This window comes from Eurytemora carolleeae, unplaced genomic scaffold (assembly GCF_000591075.1).
Source record: "Eurytemora carolleeae unplaced genomic scaffold, Eaff_2.0 scaffold856, whole genome shotgun sequence".
NCBI classification, from domain to species: domain Eukaryota; kingdom Metazoa; phylum Arthropoda; class Copepoda; order Calanoida; family Temoridae; genus Eurytemora; species Eurytemora carolleeae.
In genome coordinates this window covers 124105-149089 of record NW_019396743.1, presented here as the reverse complement: position 1 = coordinate 149089, position 24985 = coordinate 124105, and the positions used below count along the sequence as shown (strand labels likewise).

Below are 24985 nucleotides of genomic sequence, written 5' to 3'. Positions count from 1 at the left end.
GATTGACAAAATTCATACCGAGGGATTCCTAAATTCCACTCTAGTACATATTCTATTCTCTTTGTGAATAAGTTATCGGTTTCTTTACAAAGGAGGAGAATTCAAAGATGTCTGTTTTCTTACAGTGACACCCTTAATAACGAATACATCGGAAGAATTTATCAAATGTCGTCTTTACAATTTTTCAATGAGTTTTATACTATATTACGTAAATTTCAGTATTTGCGAAAATAAATAAATAGCCATGAATATGGGGGAACAGTTTTAAAGAGTTCCATATAATCATTTAATTAAGAAACTAAATATCTGCAACATTCCATTATCAGAAAGTGAAGAATACGACATTTGATGAATTCTTTCGATGTTTTCGTTTTTAAGGGTTTCACTGTATATTCATGATTCCCTGCAACTGTTAACTTGTTTATCTAGATTTATCTTAAATCATTTTAAAATCCATAAACAGACGAAAGGAAAGACAGAAGACTTAATTTAACTTCTGGATCGTTGTTGTTTAAGAGATTTAAGTCGTCTTTATTGTCTCATCCTTTGTGGGTAAACCCTGGTACAATTTTAACAATTGAACAGCAAATTGAATGTCGTCTGTACTTTTTATATCTAAATTAGAAATACAGCAAAGGTTTTGATTATCAACAGTGATAACCAGAAAACAATGGAATAATAATACGACATTGTAGCAATGAGGTTGTTACGAAGCAAATAGTTTTACTACACACGTATTAGATTACTAATTTATTGAAATGGGTCTTTTTACACTCCACAAATGCTGTGTCTCATGTTCATAGACTATCTAGAGTCATAATTTGAGCCTAAAAGTCGTCTTCTTTTTCCAGAGTTTTCTGGTTATCACTGTAACTAATTTATTACTGCAACAAAATCATTTCAGAAATAATTTAGGGCCAAATTTTCAGTGTTTTGGATAAAATTGCAAATTGCAGAGGTGAACATGCCGTGCGTTGTTTCTTGGCTGTCTTATATTTTATCATTCTTGATGATAGAAAGAACATTTTTTTCATTTTTCATAGAAATATTTATTGAAAAAGGTATCATTGCTTAAATTACTGATTAGGACTGAGAATGATAGACTTTATGGATCTACAATATTTGTTTAATACCTTTGAAAATTACATTCATAACTGTATATTAATTCCAAACATTTGGATTTTGAGTTTTGGTTCGAGGTATGTTGGCATGGAGGGTTTTGAAAATGAAATAAAATTTAAAGATTAATATGGGATTTAGTTTAAGTTCTATATTTTTGATTATATATCCATGAATTCCTGTTTCTGGCTTATTAGGTTCAAATTTAGATTTCTCAGATATTTCTTACATCCAACCGTCAAAAACTCCTGAATCCTGAGGAGTTATCTTTGATTCAGCTTTAGACTTGTCAGGTTCAGGTTCAGGTTCAGGTTCATGTTTAAGTTCAGGGTTAGGTTCAGGTCCAGGTTTGGGTTCAAAGTTCAAAGTTCAGGTTCAGGTTCAGGTTCAGGTTCAGGTTCAGGTTCAGGTTCATTCATGTTCAGGGTTTGGTTCATGATCAGGTTCAGGTTCAGGTTTAAGTTCAGGTTCAGGTTCAGGTTCATGATCAGGATGTTCAGGTCATAATCAGGTTCAGGTTTATGTTTATGTTCAGGTTCAGAATCAGGTTCAGGTTCAAAAGTAGGTTCAGAATCATAATCAAAGCTTAATTCAGGTTTAGGGCAAGGGCTTGACTCGGGATTAAGTTTAGGTCTAGATTCAGGATCACTGGATAACCAAAGCATTATATAATTTTAAAACATAAAAATAAAAGATATAAAGTTATGGAACAATTTTGATGGTAAGAAAAAATTGATACAGAACTTTTGAACACTTTTATCAAATGTAAATTTGATAATTAAATCAGGGGTATATAGTTCTCCAAAAAAGTGGCATCATGACAGAAATGAAAATGATTAATAAAAAAATAAAAAAATAAATAATTCTTTTTTTTTAAGAACACAATAAATTTAGACTACAAAGTGTTTTCAGTTTTATCGCCAGTTGCTGCTTAATCTGATTAAAGGCAAGACAGAAAGATTAAAGTGAGTGTTTGAAACAAAATTTGGTACTACATCCATTTTAAAAAAGTCTTGTACAGTGGGAGTTATAAAACTGTGGAATAGGAAGACGATTGTTAAACTTACTTTATGGCTTTAAACAGTCCAATAAACATTAGCAAAGCAATTGTGTAGTAGAAACAACACATTTCAATTAATAAGTAGATTTTATCACAACTGTTAAAACTCTTTGCTGTACACAAACAGGAGATACAGAATGTTGAAACTGTCGTCATTAAAACCACCGTTCTAGAAATCCTAATGTACTAAGCTTATACTTTTTTTACATAGACTAAAGGCATATTGATTTTGTACCTATTAGCCCTTGATTAAATTAACAACATAGGAAATATGGTCGGTATTCTGGTTTGAAAGATATTAATTCATTTTAAATTTATTTTTAGAAAGGATTTAATTTCAGGGGATATTAGTTCCAAAACTAGCACTTGGCCCATTTCTAACACTGAGTGTTAGAAATGGGCACAAATTGGAAGACTGGGTTTTTGGGATCCCGGCCCATGGGCATATCCAGAGTAAAAGTCAATAATAAAAACTATAACTAACATTTTATTAAACTTGACGAGGACAACAGTTCCTAATTCCTAAATAACAGGAGTTCTTTTTATATTCAAGCTCTTGACCGTTTTCAAGACAATCTTAGGTTTTCCATTTTGGAACATATCTTGAATTTGAATCATTGTCGCGTTTTCGAGACAAACCCTACTTTCCTGTTTTTGAGTATAATCCAATATTCAAAGCAAAACTCACTTTCATAATTTACAAAATAAATCATTGAAAACAAAAATTATCCTATGAATGCTAAATTAACTTCTGAATTATTTCTATAATCTAAGTTTCCACATTTAATCTGTTAAATTAAAGAATATCGATGATTTATTTTCAAGCATTTTTAACAAACAGTTTCTCGCATTTCTAATAAAATCTATATTGTAGGGACAAATGCTATTATTTTTTTTTATTTCTCAGTGCTATTACGATTTTTAAATTATAAAAGAACAGTTTGTTTTTGTTTTCTATTTTGTTTATATTTTACCTTATCAAAAAATCTTGTTTTGTTACGCAAGTGCGGTGTAATTTTGTTTTACTCGTCTTGGATTTAAAGATGTCTTTGCAGATATCTTGGCCCATTTCTAGCACTCAGTGTTGGAAATGGGCCAAGATAACTTTGCAGATATCTTGGCCCATTTCTAGCACTCGGTGTTGGAAATGGGCCAAGATAACTTTGCAGATATCTTGGCCCATTTCTAGCACTCGGTGTTGGAAATGGGCCAAGATAACTTTGCAGATATCTTGGCCCATTTCTAGCACTCAGTGTTGGAAATGGGCCAAGTGTTAGTTTTGGAACAAAGATCTCCTGAATTTAACAAATTTTGTAACAATTGCAATGATTCAATATCTTTATTATTTATTGGCAAAATCTATCCTAGAACTGATTATGATATAAAAAAGACATCGAAATATAATTGAGAACACAATTCGGATTCTACAGCAATTCATTTGTTTTTCTTCAGGCAAACGTCTATATGGTGTTGTAGTGAAAATATTGTAATAACTAAAAAATATAAATTTTTTGATAAAGGAATTGAGTCTTTGCAACAAACTCTGAATTTATAATCCCCAAATCTTTGGAACCCAATGTCGTAAATCTTTGATATTTTAAACTTATATTATTTGATCTAACAGAATTAATAGTTTTAAATATTTAAGGTCTACGACATAGGAATCTAAAGATATAAGGTTTAGGAAAGCAGAGTTTGTGGCAAAGACTCAATTTCTTTAGGTTTTGAAGACAGCAAGAGAATTTAAATTTGTTTTATAGAGGCATAGGAAAGAAACATATAATTCTAATATTTTCAATTATTTCAGTCAAAGGAATTGAGTTTTTACCTCAAACTAAAGATTTTCTAATGCCTAAAATTTTGCAACCTGATGACGTAAACCTTTGATATTTGAAACTTAGATTATTTGATCTGACAGAATTCACAGTTTGAAAGATCAATGGTGTACAACATTGGCTTGCAAAGATATAGGCATTAGAAAATCAGAGATTGCGGCAAAGACTCAATGTCTTTATAAAATCTTAATTTTAGATTTCAAGTTTAATAAAACACATTTCATATATTTGGAATTTGAAACTTGATTACTGGATTAACCTTTAAGGACATTTCTAAAACATTACTGATCAAGTAAATGATCATATCTCATTTAAATACTTACCACTCATTTATGAATTTCTAACTCTACTAATCTTAAAAATCGAAATTATACACATTTCATTTGTTCTTCCTTTTACAGGACAAGCTTAATTCAAACAACGAGAACATTAAATGGAAACTCAAAAAAGTTTAGAAAAAAATTTCTAAGGAACAACATGGAAAAGGAAAAGAGGAGAAAACCTATCAAAACCGAGGTTAAAGAAAAGGAAAATGGACAGAAGGAGAAGGAAAACCGCCAGGTTGGACAGAAAGAAAATGAAAACTGCCAGGTTGGAGAGAAAGAGAAGGAAAACGGCCAGGTTGGACAGAAAGAGAAGGAAAACGGCCAGGTTGGAGAGAAAGAGAAGGAAAACGGCCAGGTTGGAGAGAAAGAGAAGGAAAACGGCCAGGTTGGAGAGAAAAAGAAGGAAAAAGGCCAAGTTGGACAAAAAGAAAAGGAAAACCGCCAGGTTGGAAAGAAAAAGAAGAAAAATCGCCAGGTTGCAAAGAAAGAGAAGGAAAACTGCCAGGTTGGACAGAAAGAGAAGGAAAACGGCCAAGTTGGACAGAAAGAGAATATTGACGAGCAGAGGAATGTCAAAGACGATGTTAAAATGAAGGACACCCAGGAACAGCAGGACAAAATGGACCTAACAAAGTGCCAGGGTAATCAAGAAGAGGACTGGAAAGGACAGAAGAAGAACATTGATGAGCAAAAGAAGGACAAGGACGATGATAAAATCAGGAGTAACCAGAAACAGCAGGACAAAACTGACTTGGAGAGTGACCAGGAGGAAAACTTGGAAAAACTGAAAGAAGAACAAGTAGGGAACACAAATAAACATGATAGGAAAGATCAGGAGATAAATAAAGAAAATCAGAAGAATAAGGTTGATAAGGAGAAAAACGACAATGAAAATGTAAAGAAAATAAATGGAAAGGAGGAGAACAATATTAAACAGGAGAAAATCACATATGTATATATGGGAAACAAAGTTAAGGAAGAGGAGAAAGATAACAAAGTTAAGGAGGAGGAGAAGAATAAAGCTGAAAAAGAGGAAAACACAGATGAACAGAAGGAAAACAAAGTTGAACAGTTCGAGAAAACAGTTAAACAGAAGGAGAACAAAATTGAACAGATGGAGAACACAGTTGAACAGGAGGAGAACAAATATGAGCAGGTGGAGAACACAGTTGAACAGATGGAAAACACAGTTGAAGAGGAGAAGAACAAGATTGAACAGAAGGATAACAAAGTTGAACAGGTGGAGAACACAGATGAACAGAAGGAGAACAAAGTTGAACAAATGGAGAAACAGGTTGATAAAAAAGTTGAACAGGTGGAGAACACAGTTGAACAGATAAAGAACACAGTTGCACAGGAGGAGAATACGGTTAAAAAGGAAAAAAACACAGTTGAAAAGGAGGAGAACACAGTTGAAAAGGAGAAGAACAAGATTGAAAAGGAGGAGAACACAGTTGAACAGGAGGAGAACACAGTTAAACAGGAGGAGAACACAGTTGAACAGGAGGAGAACACAGTTGAACCAGAGGAGAAAAAAGTTAAACAGGTGGAGAAAAAAGTTGCACAGGAGGAGAACACAGTTAAACAGGAGGAGAATACAGTCGAACAGGAGGTGAACAAAGTTGAACAAGTTGAGAACAAAGTTGAACAGGAGGAGAACAAAGTTGAACAGGAGGCGAACACAGATAAACAGGAGGAGAATAAAGTTGAACAAGAGGAAAACACAGCTGAAAAGGAGGAGAACAAAGTTGAACAGGTGGAGAACACAGTTGAACAGGAGAAAAATAAAGTGGAAAAAGAAGAGAATACAGTCGAACAGGAGGAGAACAAAGTTGAACAGGTGGAGAATAAAGTTGAACAAGAGGAGAACACAGTTGAACAGGAGGAGAACAAAGTTGAACATGTCAAGAACACAGTTGAACAGGAGGAGAACAAAGTTGAACAGGAGGAAAACAAAGTTGAGCAGGAGGAAAACAAAGTTGAACAGGTGGAGACCACAGTTGAACAGGAGGAGAACAAAGTTGAACCAGAGAAGAAAAAAGTTGAACAGGAGGAGAACAAAGTTGAACAGGAGAAGAACAAAGTTGAAAAAAAGGAGAACACAGTTAAACAGGAGGAGAACAAAATTGAACAGGTGGAGAGCACAGTTGAACAGAAGAAGAAAAAAGTCGAACAGGTGGAGAGCACAGTTGAACAGGACGAGAACACAGTTGAACAGGAAGAGAACAAAGTTGAACAGGTGGAGAACACAGTTGAACAGAAGGAGAAAAAAGTCGAACAGGAGGAGAACACAGTTAAACAGGAAGAGAACAAAGTTGAACAGGTGGAGAACGAAATTAAACAGGTAGAGAATTCAATTGAACAGGAGGAGAACAAAGTTGAGCAGGTAGAGAACACAATTAAACAGGAGGAGAAAAAAGTTGAAAAAGAGGAAAACAGAGTTGAACAGGAGGAGAACACTGTTGAACTGGAGAAAAATAAAGTTGAAAAAGAGGAGAACACAATTGAACAGGAAGAGAACACAGTTGAACAGGAGGAGAACAAAGTTGAAGAGGAGGAGAACACAGTTGAACAGCAGGATACCGAAGTTGAGAAGGTGGAGAAAACAGTTAAACATGAGGAGAACAAAGTTGAACAGGTGGAAAACACAGTTAAACAGGAGGAAAACACAGTTGAACAGGAGGAGAACAAAGTTGATCAGGAGGAGAACAAAGTTGAGCAGGAGGAGAAAAAAATTGAACAAGAGGAGAACAAAGTTGAAAAGGTGGAAAACACAGTTGAACAGGAGGAAAACAAAGTTGAACAGGAGGAAAACAAAGTTGAAAATGTGGAGAACACAGTTACACAGGAGGAGAAGAAAGTTGAACAGGTGGAGAAAACGGTTGAAAAGGAGGAGAACACAGTTGAACAGGAGGAGAACAAAATTGATAAGGTGGAGAACACAGTTGAACAGGAGGAGATCACTGTTAAACAGGATGAGAACAAAGTTGAACAGGTGGAGAACACAGTAGATCAGAAGGAGAACAAAGTTGAACAGGAGAAGAACACAGTTGAACAGGTGGAAAACACAGTGAAACAGGAGGGGAACAAAGTTCAACAGGTGGAGAACAAATTTGTACGGGAGGAGAACAAATTTGAACAGGAGGAGAACAAAGTTAAACAGGAGAAAAACATAGTTGAACGGGTGGAGAACACAGTTGTACAGGACGAGAAGAAAGTTGAACAGGAGGAGAACAAATTTGAACAGGTGGAGAACACAGTTGAACAGGAGGCGAACACAATTGATCAGAAGGAGAACAAAGTTGAACAGGAGGAGAACACAGTTAAACAGGAGGAGAACACAGTTGAACAGGAGGAGAACAAAGTTGAACAGTTGGAAAACACAGTTGAACAAGAGGATAACAAAGTTGAACAGATGGAGATCACAGTTGAACAGGAGGAGAACACAGTTGAACAGGAGGTGAACAAAGTTGAACAATTGGAGAACACAATTGAACAGTTGGAGAACACAGTTGAACAGGAAGAGAACAAAGTTGAACAGTTGGAGAACACAGTTAAACAGGAGGCGAACACAATTGATCAGAAGGAAAACAAAGTTGAACAGGAGGAGAACACAGTTAAACAGGAGGAAAACACAGTTGAACAGGAGGAGAACAAAGTTGAACAGTTGGAAAACACAGTTGAACAGGAGGATAACAAAGTTGAACAGATGGAGATCACAGTTGAACAGGAGGAGAACACAGTTGAACAGGAGGTGAACAAAGTTGAACAATTGAAGAACACAGTTGAACAGTTGGAGAACATAGTCGAACAGGTGAAGAACACAGTTGAAGAAGAGGAGAATGAAGTTGAAAAAGAGAATAACACTGTTGAAGAGATCGAGAACAAAGTTAAAGAGGTAGAGATTACAGTTGAACAGGTGGAGAACACAGTTCAACAGGTGGAGAACACAGTTGAACAGGCATATAACACAGTTGAACAGGTGGAGAACACAGTTGAACAGGCATATAACACAGTTGAACAGGCGGAGAACACAGTTAAACAGGAGGAGAACAAAGTAGAACAGGAGGAGTACAAAGTTGAACAGGAAGAGAACAAAGTTGAACAGTTGGAGAACACAGTTGAACAGCAGGAGAACAAAGTTGAAGAGGTGGAGAAAAAAGTTGAACAAGAGGAGAACACAGCTGAACAGGAGAAGAACAAGGTTGAAAAGGAGAAGAACAATGTTGAACAGGAGGAGAACAAAGTTGAACAGGTGGAGAATAAAGTTGAACAGGAGGAGAGCAAAGTTGTAAAAGAGAAGAACACAGTTGAACAGGAAGAGAACAAATTTGAGCAGGTGGGGAAAACAGTTAAACAGGAGGAGAACAAAGTTCAGCAGGTGGAAAACAAAGTTGAACAGGAGGAAAACAAAGTTGAACAGGAGGAGATCAAATTTGAACAGGAGGAGAACAAAGTTGAACAGGAAGAGAAAACAGTTGAACAGGAGGAGAACAAAGTTGAACATGTGGTGAACACAGTTGAAAAGAAGGAGAACAAAGTTGAAAAGGAGAATAACAATGTTGAACAGGAGGAGAACAAAGTTGAACAGGTGGAGATCACAGTTGAACAGGAGGAAAACACAGTTAAACAGGAGGAGAACAAAGTTGAACAGGTGGCGAACACAGTTGAACAGGAGGTGAACAAAGTTGAACATGCGGTGAACACAGTTGAAAAGAAGGAGAACAAAGTTGAAAAGGAGAAGAACAATGTCGAACAGGAGGAGAACAAAGTTGAACAGGAAGAGAACACAGTTGAACAGGAGGAGAACAAAGTGGAACATGTGGTGAACAAAGTTGAAAAGGAGAAGAACAATGTTGAACAGGAGGAAAACAAAGTTGAACAGATGGAGATCACAGTTGAACAGGAGGAGAACACAGTTGAACAGGAGGAGAAAAAAGTTGAACAGGTGGCGAACACAGATGAACAGGAGAAGAACAAAGTTGAACAGGTGGAGAACACAGTTGAACAGGAGAAGAACACAATTGAACAAGCGGAGAACAAAGATGAACAGGAGGAGAACAAAGTTGAACAGGTGGAGAACACAGTGGAACAGGAGGAGAACAAAGTTAAACTGAAAGAGAACACAGTTGAACAAGAGGAAAATAAACTTGAAAAAGAGGAGAAAACATTTGAACAAGAGGAGAACAAAGTTGAACAGGTGGAGAACACAGTTGAATATGTGGTGAACACAGTTGAACAGGAGGAGAACAAAGTTCAACAGGAGGAGAACACAGTTGAACATGTGGTGAAAACAGTTGAAAAGAAGGTGAACAAAGTTGAACAGGACGAGAACAAAGTTGAACAGGTGGAGAACACAGTTGAACAGGAGGAGAGCAAAGTTGAACAGGTGGTAAACACAGTTGAACTGGAGGAGAATAAAGTTGAAAAAGAGGAGAACGCAGTTGAGCAGGTGAGAAACACAGTTGAGCAGGTGGAGAACATAGTTGAACAGGTGGAGAGAAAAGTTGAACAGAAGGAGAACAAAGTTGAACAGAAGGAGAACACAGTTGAACAAGAGGAGAATAAAGTTGAACAGGTAGAAAACACAGTTAAACAGGAGGAGAACAATGTTGAACAGGTGAAGAACACAGATGAACCGGCTGAGAACACAGTTGGACAGGAGGAAAACACAGTTGATCAGGAGAAGAATAAAGTTCAAAAGGAAGTTGAAAACGTGGAGAACACAGTTGAACAGGAGACCAAAGCTGAACAGGTGGAGAATACAGTTGAACAGGAGGAGAACAAAGTTGAAAAGGTGAAGAACACAATTGAACAGGAGGAGAAAAAAGTTGAACAGGAGAAGAACACTATTGAACAGGAGGAGAAAAAAGTTGATGAGGAGAAGATCAAATTTGAAAAGGAAGAGGAAAAAATTGATCAGGTGGAGAAAAACGTTGAACAGGAGGATAACAAATTTGAACAGGAGAACACATTTGAACAGGAGGTGAAAAAAGTTGAACAGGAGAAAAACAAAGTTAAACAGGTGGAGATCACAGTTGAATGGGACGAGAAAAAAGTTGAACAGGAGGAGAACAAATTTGAACAGGAGGAGAACAATGTCGAACAGGGGGAGAACACAGTTGAACAGGAGGAGAACAAAGTTGAACAGGTGGAGAACACCATTGCACAAAAGGAGAACACAGCTGAAGAGGTGGATATCAAAGTTGAACAGGAAGAGAACACATTTGAACAGGAGGAGAACAAAGTTGAACAGGAGGAGAACAAAGTTGAACATGTAGTGAACACAGTTGAAAAGAAGGAGAACAAAGTTGAAAAGGAGGAGAACAATGTTGAACAGGAGGAGAACAAAGTTGAACAGGTGGAGATCACAGTTGAACTGGAGGAGAACACAGTTGAACAGGAGGAGGACAAAGTTGAACAGGTGGCGAACACAGTTGAACAGGAGGTGAACAAAGTTGAACATGTGGTAAACACATTTGAAAAGAAGGAGAACAAAGTTGAAAAAGAGGAGAACCCCATTGAACAGGAGGAAAACAAAGTTGAACAAGAGGAGAATAAAGTTGAAAAAGAGGAGAACACAGTTGAACAGGAGGAAAGCAAAGTTGAACAGGAGGAGAACAAAGTTGAACAGGAGGAGAACAAAGTTAAACAGGTGAAGAACACAGTTAAACAGGTGGAGAACACAGTTGAACAGGAGAAGAACACAATTGAACAAGCGGAGAACAAAGTTGAACAGGAGGAGAACAAAGTTGAACAGGTGGAGATCACAGTTAAACAGGAGGAGAAAAAAGTTGAACAGGTTGAGAACATATTGGAACAGGAGGAGAACAAAGTTAAACTGTTGAAGAACACAGTTGAACAAGAGGAGAATAAACTTGAAAAAGAGGAGAAAACATTTGAACAGGAGGAGAACAAAGTTGAAAAGGTGGAGAACACAGTTGAATATGTGGTAAACACAGTTGAACAGGAGGAGAACAAAGTTGAACAGGAGGAGAACACAGTTGAACACGTGGTGAACACAGTTGAAAAGAAGGAGAACAAAGTTGAACAGGACGAGAACAAAGTTGAACAGGTGGAGAACACAGTTGAACAGGAGGAGAACAAAGTTGAACAGGTGGTGAACACAGTTGAACAGGAGGAGAACGATGTTGAACAGAAGAAGAACAAAGTTGAAAAGGAGGAGAACAATGTTGAACAGGTGGAGAAAACAGATGAGCAGGAGGAGAACAAAGTTGAACAGGTGGAGATCACAGTAGAACTGGAGGAAAACACAGTTGAACAGGAGGAAAACAAAGTTGAACAGGTGGCGAACACAGTTGAACAGAAGGAGAAAAAAGTTGAAAAAGAGGAGAACACAATTGAACAGGAGGAAAGCAAAGTTAAACAGGTGGAAAACACAGTTGAACAGGAGAAATACAAAGTTGAACAGGTGGAGAACACAGTTGACCAGGAGGAGAACACAGTCGAAAAGGAGGAGAGCATAGTTGAACAGGTGGAAAACACAGTTGAACTGGAGGGAAACACAGTTAAACAGGAGGAGAACAAAGTTGAAAACGTGGAGAACACAGTTGAACAGGAGGAGAACAAAGTTGAACAGGAGGAGAATACAGTTGAACAGGAAGAGAACAAAGTTGAACAGGTGGAAAACACTGTTGAACAGGAGAAGAACAAAGTTGAACAAGTGGAAAACACATTTGAACTGGAGGAGAATAAAGTTGAAAAAGAGGAGAAATCAGTTGAGCAGGTGGAAAACACAGTTGAGCAGGTGGAGAACACAGATGAACAGGAGGAGAACAAAGTTGAACTGAAGGAGAACAAAGTTGAACAGGTAGAGAGAAAAGTTGAACAGAAGGAGAACAAAGTTGAACTGGTGGAGAACACAGTTGAACAAGAGGAGAATAAAGTTGAACAGGTGGAAAACACAGTTAAACAGGAGGAGAACAAATTTGAACTGGTGAAGAACACAGTTGAACAGGAGGAAAACACAGTTGGACAGGAGGAAAACACAGTTGATCAGGAGAAGAATAAAGTTGAAAAGGAAGAGGAAAAAATTGAGGAGGAGGAGAACACAAATGAACAGGAGGAGAGCAAAGTTGAACAGGTGGAAAACACATTAGAACAGGAGGAGAACAAAGTTGAACAGGTGAAGATTACAATTGAACAGGAGGAGAAAAAAGTTGAACAGGAGAAGAACACAGTTGAACAGGAGGAGAAAAAAGTTGATCAGGAGAAGAACAAATTTGAAAAGGAAGAGGAAAAAATTGATCAGTTGGGGAAAAAAGTTGAACAGGAGGATAACAAAGTTGAACAGGTGGAGAACACATCTGAACAGGAGGAGAACATAGTTGAACAGATGGAGAACACAGTTGAACAGGAGAAGAACACAGTTGAACAGGAGGAGAGCAAAGTTGAACAGAAGAAGAACAAAGTTGAACAGAAGGAGGACAATGTTGAACAGGAGGAAAACAAAGTTGAACAGGAGGATGACAAAGTCGAGGAGGAGGAGAACAAAGTTAAACAGGAGGATGACAAAGTTGAGGAGGAGGAGAACAAAGTTGAACAGGAGAAGAGCAAATTTGAACAGAAGGAGAAACAAGTTGAGGAGAAAATGATCAGAGATGAACAGGAGGAGAACAAAGTTCAGGAGGAGGAGACCAAAGTTGAACAGGAGGAAGACAAAGTTGAGGAGGAGGAGAACAAAGATGTTCTTGAATACACCAAGGTATCTTTAGATGTACTTGAGGATACCAAGGAATCTTCAGATGATCTTGAATACACCAAGAAATCTCTATTTGTTCTTAAAGACACCAAGGAATCAACAGATGTTCTGAAAGACACCATAGATGCAACAAATGCTATTGAAGAAGCCAAAAAATCTACAAATGTACTTAAAAACACTTTGGGATCTCTAGATAAGCAGGGAGACACCAAGGCCAATGAATCTCCAGATTCACTTGAAGACTTTAAGACATCTGCAGATGTTCTTGAAGACAACAAGGAATCTTCAGTTGTTATTAAACACATCAAGAAATCTTCAGATTTACTTGAAAACACCACAAAATCTACAGATGTACTTAAAGAAACAAAGAAGTCTTCAGATGTACTTGAAGACATTTTGGAATCTACAGATGTTCTTAAAGACACCAAGAAGTCTTCAGATGTACATGAAGATGTAAATGAATCTGCAGATGTACTTGAAGACACCACGGAATCTTCAGATGTACTTGAAGACACCAGGGAACCTATAGATGTACTTGAAGACACTATGGAATCTACAGATGTACTTAAAGACACCAAGAAGTCTTCAGATGTACTTGAAGACACCATGGAATCTACAGGTGTAATTAAAGACACCACCAAATCTTCAGATGTACTTGAAGAGGCCATGGAATCTACAGATGTACTTAAAGACACCAAGAAATCTTCAGAAGTACATAAAGATGTAAATGAATCTACAGATGTATTTGAAATTGCTAAGAAATCTTTAGATGAACTTGAAATTATTAAGGAACGTTTAGATGATTTAGTTTCAAGAAAATCTGAACATGTACTAGAAGGTGAAATTGTATCCTGGGAAAAACATATTTCAAAACTAGAGTCATGTGATGTGCCAGTAGATTTAAGGGAACACAAAGATTCACTGAAAGAAACAATGGAATCTTCCGAAGAACTAAGAGTTTCAAATGAGTTTATTAATACAGTAAACATTTTAGTGGGAGTAACTAAAGAAGTAGAAAATGCAAGAGCATCTATTTATCTGCCAGACATCGGATCAGAATATGTTGCAGTTTCAGAAGATTTGAAAACAAATGGAAATGAACCAAAGGGTTCACAGACCTTGGATACTGTTATGACTACACGAGGACCAGATTATGTAAATGAAGACTTTGATTTTCAAAGAGGGGCAAAGAAATCTGATGAAGAATTAGTACTCAAAAAAGTATCTATGGAAGTAATAGATAATGGAAAGGAATATAAAGAAAAAGTAGAAGATGCAAAGGAATCTATGGAAATAGATAAAAAAGAATCTATTGAAGTGCAAGAAGATTCAAAGAATTACATAGAAAGTAAAGAATATTCCAAGGAATCTATGGAAGTTCAAGAAGATGCAAAGGAATCTATGGAAGTACTAGAAGATGCAAAGGAATCTGTGGAAATATTAGAAGATACAAATGAATCTATGGAAGTGCTAGAAAATACAAAAGAATCTTTGAAAGATGCCAAGGAATCTATGGAAGTTCTAGAAGATACAAAGGAATTTATGAACGCTCAAGTAGTTACAAAGGAACCTATGGAAAAGAATGCAAAGGACACTATAATAGAAACACCAGATGATATGAAGAAATCCATCAAAGTATCAGAAGAAACACAGGAAATAATGAAAGTAATAGAAGATACAAAGAAATCCATAGAATTACCAGAAAATACAAAGGGATCAACAAGAGAACTAGAAGATCCAATGGAACCTACGAAAATACAAGCAGATGCCAAGGAATCTTTAGAAATACTGGAAGATGAAAAGAAGTTTATAAAAGAACAAAAATATACAACAGAATCTATGGAAGTCCTAGACGATAGAAAGAAGTCTATGATGGAAGTAATAGAAGATGCAAAGGAATCTATGGAAGAAATAGAAGATGCAAAGGAATCTATGGAAGTAATAAAAGATGCAAAGGAATCTGAAATAGTAATAAAAGATGAAAAGGAATCTGAGGAAATAATAGAAGATGCAAAAGAATCTATGGAAATAATAGAAGATGCAAAGGAATCTATGGAAGTAAAAAAAGATACAAAAAAATCTATTGAAGTACTGGAAGATGCAAAGATATCTATGGGTGTAATAGAAAATGAAAATAATGCCATGGAAATGATAAGTGATATAAATATAAATGTAAAAGTACTAAAAGATGAACTTAAATTGATTCAGGTACGAGGGGATAAAAAGGAATCTATAGAAGAACTAGAAAATGAAACTACTGAAGTGTTTGAGGATGCAATTGATTCTATTGAAGTTTATGAAGATGCAAAGGATTCTATTGAAGTCCTGACAAAGGAAGAAGAAGTGTCAAAAGATGCAAAGGAAGAAAAGAATGGATCTCTGGAAATTGAAAAGGAAAAGTCCTCTAAGTTGGTTGGTATCCGGTTGTTTGAGATTGGTGGAATGGAAAAAGTATCCTTCCTCCCAGCTTTACCAACTGATATGTCTCCGGTGACATCCAAGGTTTCAGAGACGAATGATTGGACTGCTTGTCTTGCGGAGGATATTCAGGCTTGGAATTCTCTATTTGCGTTCAAGGAGAGCAAAGATGATTCCCAGATAAATCACATTACCTCAGAGGAGGATATGATGAAGAAGTTTAAGCAGAAGGAGAGGCGCGGATCATTTTATCAAACAACTTTCGTTGATTCCAGAAAATCCAGCTGTGATGGTGAAACTAGGTATGTACAGTGAGATATGTTAAACTGCGGAAAGGGAAGGCAACGTTAGATCAATATTTTGTGTATATTTTATTTTGTTTGAATATAAAATTGGAAATCAACTTATTAATTCACATGGTTCTGGTCGCATTGCACATTTTCTCTGATGTTTGGTCCTTTGGGCTATTTAATACCATAATTTTAGTCTAACAGTCATTTTCCTATTCCACAGAGTTTTGAAAATAATAGCAATTTAGAAAAATTCCAATCCTTACAAACTTACAAGTTTTGATTTATATCTATTTGTTGCCGATCTTTTATCAATCTTAGGATAGATCAAATAATACTCATATATTTGAAAATTGACTGAAGAAGCCTTTAAAAGTTTTGTTTGGCAAAAGTGACAAGATATCCATGTTTTTCAATCTATATTTTCCCTTTCAAAAAAGAAAAACAACTTCTTGACTGCTAATTAGTTGTGCATTGAAGAAACCGCTTTCAAAAATTTTACAATTACTTTGAAAGTTTTAGTTTAAATAGAAAATGGAAAATTTCAATTACTTTTTTTGTGGCTCATTTGTAAACACCAGTAAACATTGAAATTTTGTTTGTCGTTTTTTCAAGTAAAAGGAATCATTTCTAAATGAATAATTTGTACAATTTTTCTTGTTTTCCAAAAGATTATATAAAATCATCCCTTTCTGAAAAAGCAGTAATTCTTTAAACAACCATCTGTACTTTTCAGTTATGTTGAATCATTGGATATGATGCACACTCTTGCCAGCATAGCTGACATCATCAGCAAAGAGATAGATGGAGAGATGGATGAGGATAATGAGAAAGGGGTACAATTTTCTTTAAACACCATTTTTGTTTACACTCCTTTTTTGAAGTTATATATTTTCCTAGAGTTTAGAAATATTTTAAAGGATTTTTTGAGTCAAAAGTATTAAAAAGAGTAAAAATCATAAGCAATGAGCTGTCAAACTGAAACATAGAAGTGTTGATAGGTATGTGGTGTTTAATCCAATCCTAACCATTTTAGTCCTTGTTACTTTTTACTCTAAGTTTAATTTTTTACTGTCAAATTTTTCATATAAGCATTTATATCAGATATATCCTTTTCAGGGGAGAACTAAATTAGAGAGAAGAATGATAACACCCATTGATCCTGAAGAGTATGCTGCTAGAACTACAACTGGTAAAAAATTCTTTAAATTCTCTTTTTTTGGATTTTCTTTCTTTTTGGTGTTCAACTATGACTGGTTTTACCTCTAGGACTGGGTATGTTTTAAGATGAGAGGAAATTTAACCAAATTAACATAATTCTATGTTCATGATTCTTATATTCACAAAAGATGAGATTTCAGAGACGAATGTATGAAATGTTTTCCCTCTTCAAAAAATTCATAGTAACATGTGTATTTCTTTGAAAAATCACTAGACATTAAAACATCCTTCAGATTGTCATATTTGAATAGTCTCAGCATGTCATTAAAGTCTTATACTCTCTGTGTAACCCTGTAAAATAAAAAATACATTGTAAAGTGTGTTGTTGTTAATTATGGATGGCCTTAAAATCCCTTCAACAATTTCTTCAACTTCATGAAAAATGAAAGACAAGAAAATGAATCCTTAAAAATATTTTAAACTATTTAATTTTCTAGAGAGACAAAAGATTCTGGATCCTGTAGAGTTAGAGGTAAGGAATATTCAAAATCTAATTGAACCATATTCCTGCTGGAGAGGGGAGGGGAGAGGGGGGGGAATTAAGGTTAAAAATTAAAAGAATCTGTTGATTGACAGCTTCTCTTTTAATTTTTTTATGTGCACCCAAACTGTTTGAAAGCTTAGCCTACATCAAAATTGAAATGATAGTCGTCTTCATTGTACTCAAATAAACGTCAACGACTGTAGTATTATAAATATTATAAGTATTGGTGTGAAGTTAAGTTGTTCTTTTTTCTTTCATTACAAACAAGGGTTTTAAAAATGATGTGAACATTTTCTTGCACTTTTTAAATGAAATAGACAATGACTTTTTAGAAATATAAACTATTTCATGTTTTCTACAACTTTTAAGATCCAAACATTAATTGCCCATTCTAAAAAGAGTCTGAAGAGCTTTCCAAAAATGCCTTATTTGTAAACTTGAGATGAAGGGTACAGGGTAACCCACAAAGGATAAGACGTCAAAGATGATTGTACAAAATTTTACTGTTTCCTTAATTAAATCTATGATATCCTGCAACTATAAAATTGTTTCTGTTTTTTCCATATCCTCAAGTAAGCCAAAAAAGATTTTATTCAAGAATTTATCCACAGAATTTTGACATTTAAAGAGCTTCGGTCGTCTTTACAGTCTTATCCTTTAGAGTTCAAATAAAAACATGAAACATTTTTTTTTGATAAAACTATATTTCAGGAACTGGTAGAGTTTATCAGAGCAGAGGAAAGTGAGAACAATAAAAAGAAAACTGTTATTAACATCACAGCTGACGAAGAAGAAGATAAAGATTCAGATTTAGATTCTTCTGATGATGGTTTTGCTCTGCAGCTGTCAATGATCAGTGAGGTTCCAACTGCTATTGAGGACCTTGATACCATTCAAGTAGTGGAGGAGGTGGAGGTAGAGATGATCAAAAAATTTTTTTAGTTTTGTTCGTGAACGACCAATCATGTTATTTTTTTATTGTTAAAAAAAAATTATGTTGTTTGTTCTCGAAATCATCATTCATTTTCAATCTTTTTCGTTTATTTTCTCACGGAACAGCTTTTCTGTAAAATCCTTTGTTTAGTAAAAACGTTCTACTTCTTTCAGTATAAAAATAAATAGTTTTTTATTTTTGTTTGCAAAAAATGTGTTCAGTGAAGAAAATGAAATTTTTTCAAAGTATTTCGGAAAAAAATCGTACTTTTGGTAAAGAGCAATATTAAAGGATTAAAGTTGTTCGTTCATCCTCAGTTGTTCGTTCATCCTCATATTCAGTTGAAAGACACCATTATTCACAAAAAGTTTTGTTCGTTCACATAAACGATTTCTAGAAGGAGGAGGAGGAGGAAGAGCCTGACAGGGTCACATACTTCCATTCAAACCTTACCGATGATCTCAAGAAGGTTCAAGTATTTTTTTTGTGATATCGGGATTAATGCTTGATCCACTCTTTTTCTTAATCTTGAGATTAAATAACGCTTGTCATCCTTTTGTTATTAATCTCCAGATTAGTTAACCGATCGGGATTAAAGACATCCCATTCAAAAATTCCCAGCTCTAAGCTGAAAACTTTAGAATGGTGGATATCAGGAACAATGCTTGATCCTTTCTTGTACTTGTATTCTGTAAAGTGTATCAAATTCAACCAATCAGAGTCGTGTATAATAAAGCCGATAAATTTGAAATTTTGCACATTGGTTTTTCTTACACTAAAAAGGAGAAAAATATAAAAAAACGAAAAAAACGCACCAAGATCAAAAAGTTATTTCGTTTTCCCTTTATTATTTCTCTTATGAAAGCAGTATTGCAAAGTTTAATATTGCAAAGTTAAATTGTTTTTAAAAGTTTTAAAAAAGAAACTTTAATTATGTCCAATCACAAGCAGAGGAAATATTTTGTAATTAATGTTAGATGAAAACTGTTCCATTGGAAAACTGTTAGTTTGTTTGTGCAAACATTTTTCAATACGAACTCTTATTTGCAGTTTTTTTTACAATGTTTTAGTCTGAATCTCTTAAATATTGACCAAAAGAGTATTATTTGCAGTTTTTTGCACAGTTTCTTTTATCTAAAAATGCCGCATAAGATTTTATACAGTGAAACCCCTAATAACGAATACATCGGAAGAATTCATCAAATGTCGTCTTGACAATTTTTCAATGAGTTTTATACTATATTACGTAAATTTGCGTATTTGCGAAAATAAATAAATTGCCATCAATATGCGGGAACAGTTTTAAAGAGTTGCATATAATCATTTAATTAAAAACTAAATATCTGCAACATTCCATTATCAGAAAGTGAAGAATACGACATTTGATGAATTCTTTCGATGTATTCGTTATTAAGGGTTTCACTGTAATTGATAATAGTCAAAATGAAAAAAAAAATTCGGTGATTGTGATGGACCAAACCTCTGTAAAGTAAAAAAGTAGATGTTGTCATGTATGTATCACTTATAAGTTATAACTAGCTTTTTAATTCTAAAAATATTTCTACAGGCATTTGTTTTTTAATCAATCCATTTAATTTATGTTTTTATTTATTGTAAACAACTTATTGTAAACTCCAGTTCATTTTCAATATTGGATTGACCTGTAGCCAGCTTGAACAAAAAAGGATACAACACCAAATGAATCATTTCCTTTTATGGGAATATTTTTCACTGCAAAGAAATAAACATGTGTATATAATTTAACTGCGATAATTTTCCCCCACAATTGTGTTTAAATTTACAAATTTTTAAATTTTTAAATTTTATTTTTAATTTTTTTAAAATGTTTATTTTTTTATTGCTAAAATTTTATCTTATTTATTATTTTCCAGGACCAGATGATGCTGGTAAGGGCCCTGCAGAATAAGAGACATCTACGTCGACGCAGTACAATTGTGCGGCGCGGAGCACAGAAATTTGTCCCAGAAAGTTGTTATGCATGTTCTATTCTCTAATGGTTTGATAATTACAATGTTTATTAATACAAAAATATATAATCAAATTAGAATTTGCTTTGTTGTCTGCCCCTATCGTTAAACATTTTTAACAGTGCACAAACATACTTGTATTTTCGAACAAGTTAACAACTAATTTCAGAGAGTTTGTCAATCCATATATATATATCCCAATATATATATCCCAATATATATATTAGGATATATATATCCCAATATATATATCCCAATATACCAAATATATATATATCCCAATATACCAAATATATATATATCCCAATATACCAAATATATATGTCCCAATATATATATCCCAATATATATATATCCCAATATACCAAATATATATATATCCCAATATACCAAATATATATATCCCAATATACCAAATATATATATATCTCAATATACCAAATATATATATCCCAATATATATATCCCAAGATACCAAATAAAGGATGCCGGACCACTACTCATGGCTGGTTATTTTTTAAGAATTTTATTCTATGGCTCTTCGTCACTTTTAAACCATGTAAAACACAAGAAAACGATTTTTAATGATTATTATTCTTAATTCTAGTTAAAGCTCTCTATGTGATAGTAAATGCATTGTTTTAGAAAATATATTCATCTGTTTTTAAACTTAAACACTAAAATTATCATCATTTCTGACGGGTGGAGGTGGTGGTGGTGTGGAAGCTTTGGCTGGTGCAGAACAGCTCCCAGAGTTTCTAAAATATCAAAATTTTTGATGATTGGATTACAATAAGCTTTTGACCACTGTTTTGCTAATAAGTTTAGTGTTTAAATGTCGCTTTCCTGCCACTTTACAATTTCATCATTTTTTCGTATTATAATTTAGTATAATTTAGTATATTTAGTCTGTTCCAGTATTTTTGACGGATATTGAATGACAGTTTAAAATATGAAAATGAAAATATTCTGATTCATGTAGAATAGGGGTGTGAAATTAGTGAAACTTGTCTAAAATCATTTTACATAAGCAAAATAGTATTAATCTTGGAATTCTAACGCATGTTCATCAAATACATTTTTCACGAAATTTAAAAATGGGGTTTAATGATAAAAAATCACTAGTGTTAGCGAAAATGAAAAATTTGACAATCTTAACCCTATCCCTGCTGGGGTACTTGAAAACCAGGATACGCTGGGGGGGGTCAATTTGACCCCCCCCCTCTAAATCCCATGTTTTATGTCCAAATATGACAAATCTTACAGCATTGGAAAGCTCTTGTGCTCTACTTTTAGAATCTGCAAACAAATTTGCAAATTTGCAAAAATTGAATTTTTTATCGCAAAATCAAGTTATATAGTAAAAATGTTTGCAAAAAAAATTTGTCCAAAAAATAAAAAATTATACATTTTTGAAAAGCCCTTGACCATGCCATTTCAAATATGCAAAAATTTTTGCAAAATTTTAAGTAACCTGATTTTTAATCAAGAAAAACTAAAAATGTGCAAATTTCCTTTGACAGGTTGTTTGCAAAAAATAGCAATTTTTTTTCGCAAAATTTGTGCAATCTGTTTCCTTATGTCATAGGCTTTCCAAAAAGCTAAATTTTATCAAAATCTGACATGTAAAAGTGGGTCAAAAGAAAGATTTAGTTTGTTACAGGAAAAAGCAGTCATTCAGGCAGTGGCCTGAGGACTCAGGCAGTTAGTATTAAAGCCCGGTTTTAGGCCTAAAGGGAGGGCTTTGGGTATGTAGGAAAAGTCATAAAATTTCAACAGCCTCAGACCAATACTTTTTGAGTTATGTAAAAAAACTACGGGGGGGGGTCAAATTGACCCCCCCCCCCCCCAGCAGGAATAGGGTTAATAATATGTTCATCTATTGAACCAGCTTGAAAACCGGAATTCAAAACAATTCACAGAATTAAAAATATTGAAAATTAGGCAAGTTATGGTCAAAAATAGATTTTTTCTTTGAAAAAATGTCATTATAGTACTAAAGAAATGTCTTTTTTGACCAAACTCAGTCAAATTTCAATATTTTTCGATTCTGTAAATTGATTTGAATTTAGAAATTCAATTCGATTCCAATGAAACCCAATTCAATAGGTATTTCAAAATTTTCATTTTCACTTCTTCTAGTGACTTTTTAATTATTAACCTCCATTTGAGGGGAACATTTTTGATTTTTGTGAAAAATATATTTTATAATATGTCTTAATATTTCTATTAGAATACTTTATTGCTTCTGTAAAATTGTTTCAGAAAAATTTCACACCCTTAATGCAGAATGTACTTTGTTATTCAGGGTATGCTAATATTTTTCACAATACTCTTTCAAAGTAAAATAGTATTTTTAGCTAAATATCTTTTAAACTATTTTTTCATGAGAAACAGTATATATTTATTTTTGGAGAATTGAAATTTTCCATATCATTAATTTTAAACTTTGTAAATAGAAAATTTCACAACTTGAAAATTCAGTTTTCAAAGAAAATTCTATTTCTATTTTTATACTTGTCACAAGAACACACAGATTATGATGCTAACAAAAAATATTATGATTTTGGAGTTATATTTCTTCTTCTTCAGGGATTTATCTTGTAAATCATAAAAATGTTAAATAAATTTTTTTTTTTTTTTTAAATCGAAAAAAGCTTTTAATTCATGAAACCTGATTTTTTATGAAAATTAAAATCATAAAAAATTGAATATTTCAAAATTTTGAATTTCCGATAAAAAGCAGGGAAACCCTTCAAAAAAAACTGGTTAACAAAAAAAATTATAGAATTAACTTAAGGTTCAAAAATAAGAAAAATAGTTGAATGTGATGCTCTGACATCAATTGTTACGGCAACTGACACAAGGAAGGTTTAGCAGTTGAAGTGGAACGCATGTTGCCCAAAAAAATTCCGACAATCAGTATTTTTGGAAAATGCACAGATTGACATAAAAAATCCATCAAAATTTTAGACTGCTCCAGCCATCAGTATCGTTATAAAGCTGTTTACTTAAGCTTAGACTGCTCCAGCTACTAGTATCGTTATAAAGCTGTTTACTAATGTTTAGACTGCTCCAGCTATTGGGCACTGATTTGAGGTTGGATTTGTCAATGAAAGCTGTCAATTTTAATCACATTATTAAAAGAAAAATGTTATTCTTTATTTTTTTGTTACTTTTTTTTAGGCGAATGTGTGTTTTAATAAAATGATAAGAAAAGCCAACTCTGACTTGAATTTTAATGGATATAAATAAACATAAACTTTTTTTTCAAGGATATCTCAAATTTGAATTATTTATAACTCAACTTAATGATGATTCGTGTGAAACAGTATTAAGTTTCAGAGCAATGTTATGATCGAAACTTTCATTAACAAATTTTATAAAAAATGTTTCTTACGTTGAGACCCTAGTGTGAATAGTATGTTGAACAGGGTGGGACCAGTGTTCTGTTTGATCTGGTCTACATGGACAGAAAAAATAAAAATTGATTTCTTTACTGTAAAATGTAGATTAATTGCTAACTAGTTGTAGATGTGTGCAAACCTTCATGAAAAGAACATTTTTTTTAAATTCTAACTTTGGAATTTTATTTTGTTCTCTTCCTAAAGAATCCGCAGTGATGCTCAAATCTGAAAAAAATGTTCAATTAATATTTTTTTCTCATTACTTTACTCCCTTGGGACAAAAAAGTAAAAAAAAAAAAACACTGCAAAGGAAAAAGGGGGTATAGGATGAAACCTGAGAATCTCAGGCGTTGAACGATACATATAAAACATCTATCTGATGTTCCTGTTTTCAGGAATTGATAAAAAAAACTGTGTCAAATATATACGAAAATTCATATAAATGCATTTTGTATAAAAGTTGCAGAATTAAACAGATCATTTACAACAAATACGCAACCAATCTGGAAACGAACATGTCCGACAGGAGCCTGAGAATCTCAGGTTTGCTTCTATTATAATTTTTAAAATTTTTATTTTGCATTTTTAATAGATAATTGATAATATAATTACAAATAGTCCGTATACAAATAGTCCCTATTACGTCACCAGCACTTCAGCAAATGGCAGTGCAGTATCATTGTCACGTGATACAGACGGAAATCACGATTTTTTCCCGGAAAATTTTCCAAAGCGGGTGGTTATTTTACACCACTGTCCCAAGGCCTAGGGACGTTAAGTAACCTAACCTCCCTCCGTTGGGGGATTCATAGGTCGGTAATGTTGGTCAAAAGGCTGTTATAATTATTAATAAAATTTACCTCGAGATAACTCCAGTTAAAACTGCAACTTTGCCATGTTTCTGCCGTTTACCCAGGCTATCTTCCTTATCCCTGAACATTATACTTCTAATAAATCTAAAGGGACTGTTATGATTTCTAAATAGCATGGGAGGTACCAAATATTAGACAAAATATATAGTTTTCTTCCAATGTTGTGTTGGGTTTTTATGTTGAGATGTACAAATAATTGGTACCTTTTATAATAACAAAATATTTTAACAATTCCCTAAAAATGTCTTAACTCTGACATTTTGTTATTAAAGGGGAATGTCCACATTTCCATACAAAGGGTGGGGGGGG

At 34.1% G+C, this 24985-nt stretch overlaps 2 protein-coding genes across 3 annotated transcripts in view; one reads left to right on the top strand and one right to left on the bottom strand.

Moving 5' to 3' along the window:
• Positions 1–4791: 4791 nt before the first annotated feature.
• On the top strand, positions 4792–20487 carry LOC111708087 (golgin subfamily B member 1). 2 transcript variants are annotated; one of them, XM_023481350.1, is made up of 8 exons: positions 4792–11268; positions 11416–15782; positions 16507–16606; positions 16890–16962; positions 17429–17463; positions 18187–18390; positions 18807–18878; positions 20302–20487. In XM_023481350.1, exons 1-8 carry the CDS (start codon positions 4930–4932, stop codon positions 20422–20424), a joined length of 11313 nt encoding a protein of 3770 aa, XP_023337118.1. In that variant the 5' UTR covers positions 4792–4929; the 3' UTR covers positions 20425–20487. The 2 variants fall into 2 exon arrangements, with proteins under 2 accessions (XP_023337118.1, XP_023337117.1); XM_023481349.1 differs by having other exon boundaries at positions 4792–11541; positions 11626–15782.
• A 580-nt stretch (positions 20488–21067) lies between these two features.
• Positions 21068–24985, bottom strand: part of LOC111708089 (uncharacterized) — a 34794-nt gene continuing 30876 nt past the window's right edge. The window contains exons 28-31 of the mRNA XM_023481352.1: positions 24665–24736; positions 24003–24029; positions 23798–23860; positions 21068–21155 (exon numbers count right to left, since the gene is read on the bottom strand). Coding sequence (XP_023337120.1) covers positions 21068–21155; positions 23798–23860; positions 24003–24029; positions 24665–24736 — 250 coding nt within the window. The remainder of the gene's footprint in view (positions 21156–23797; positions 23861–24002; positions 24030–24664; positions 24737–24985) is intronic.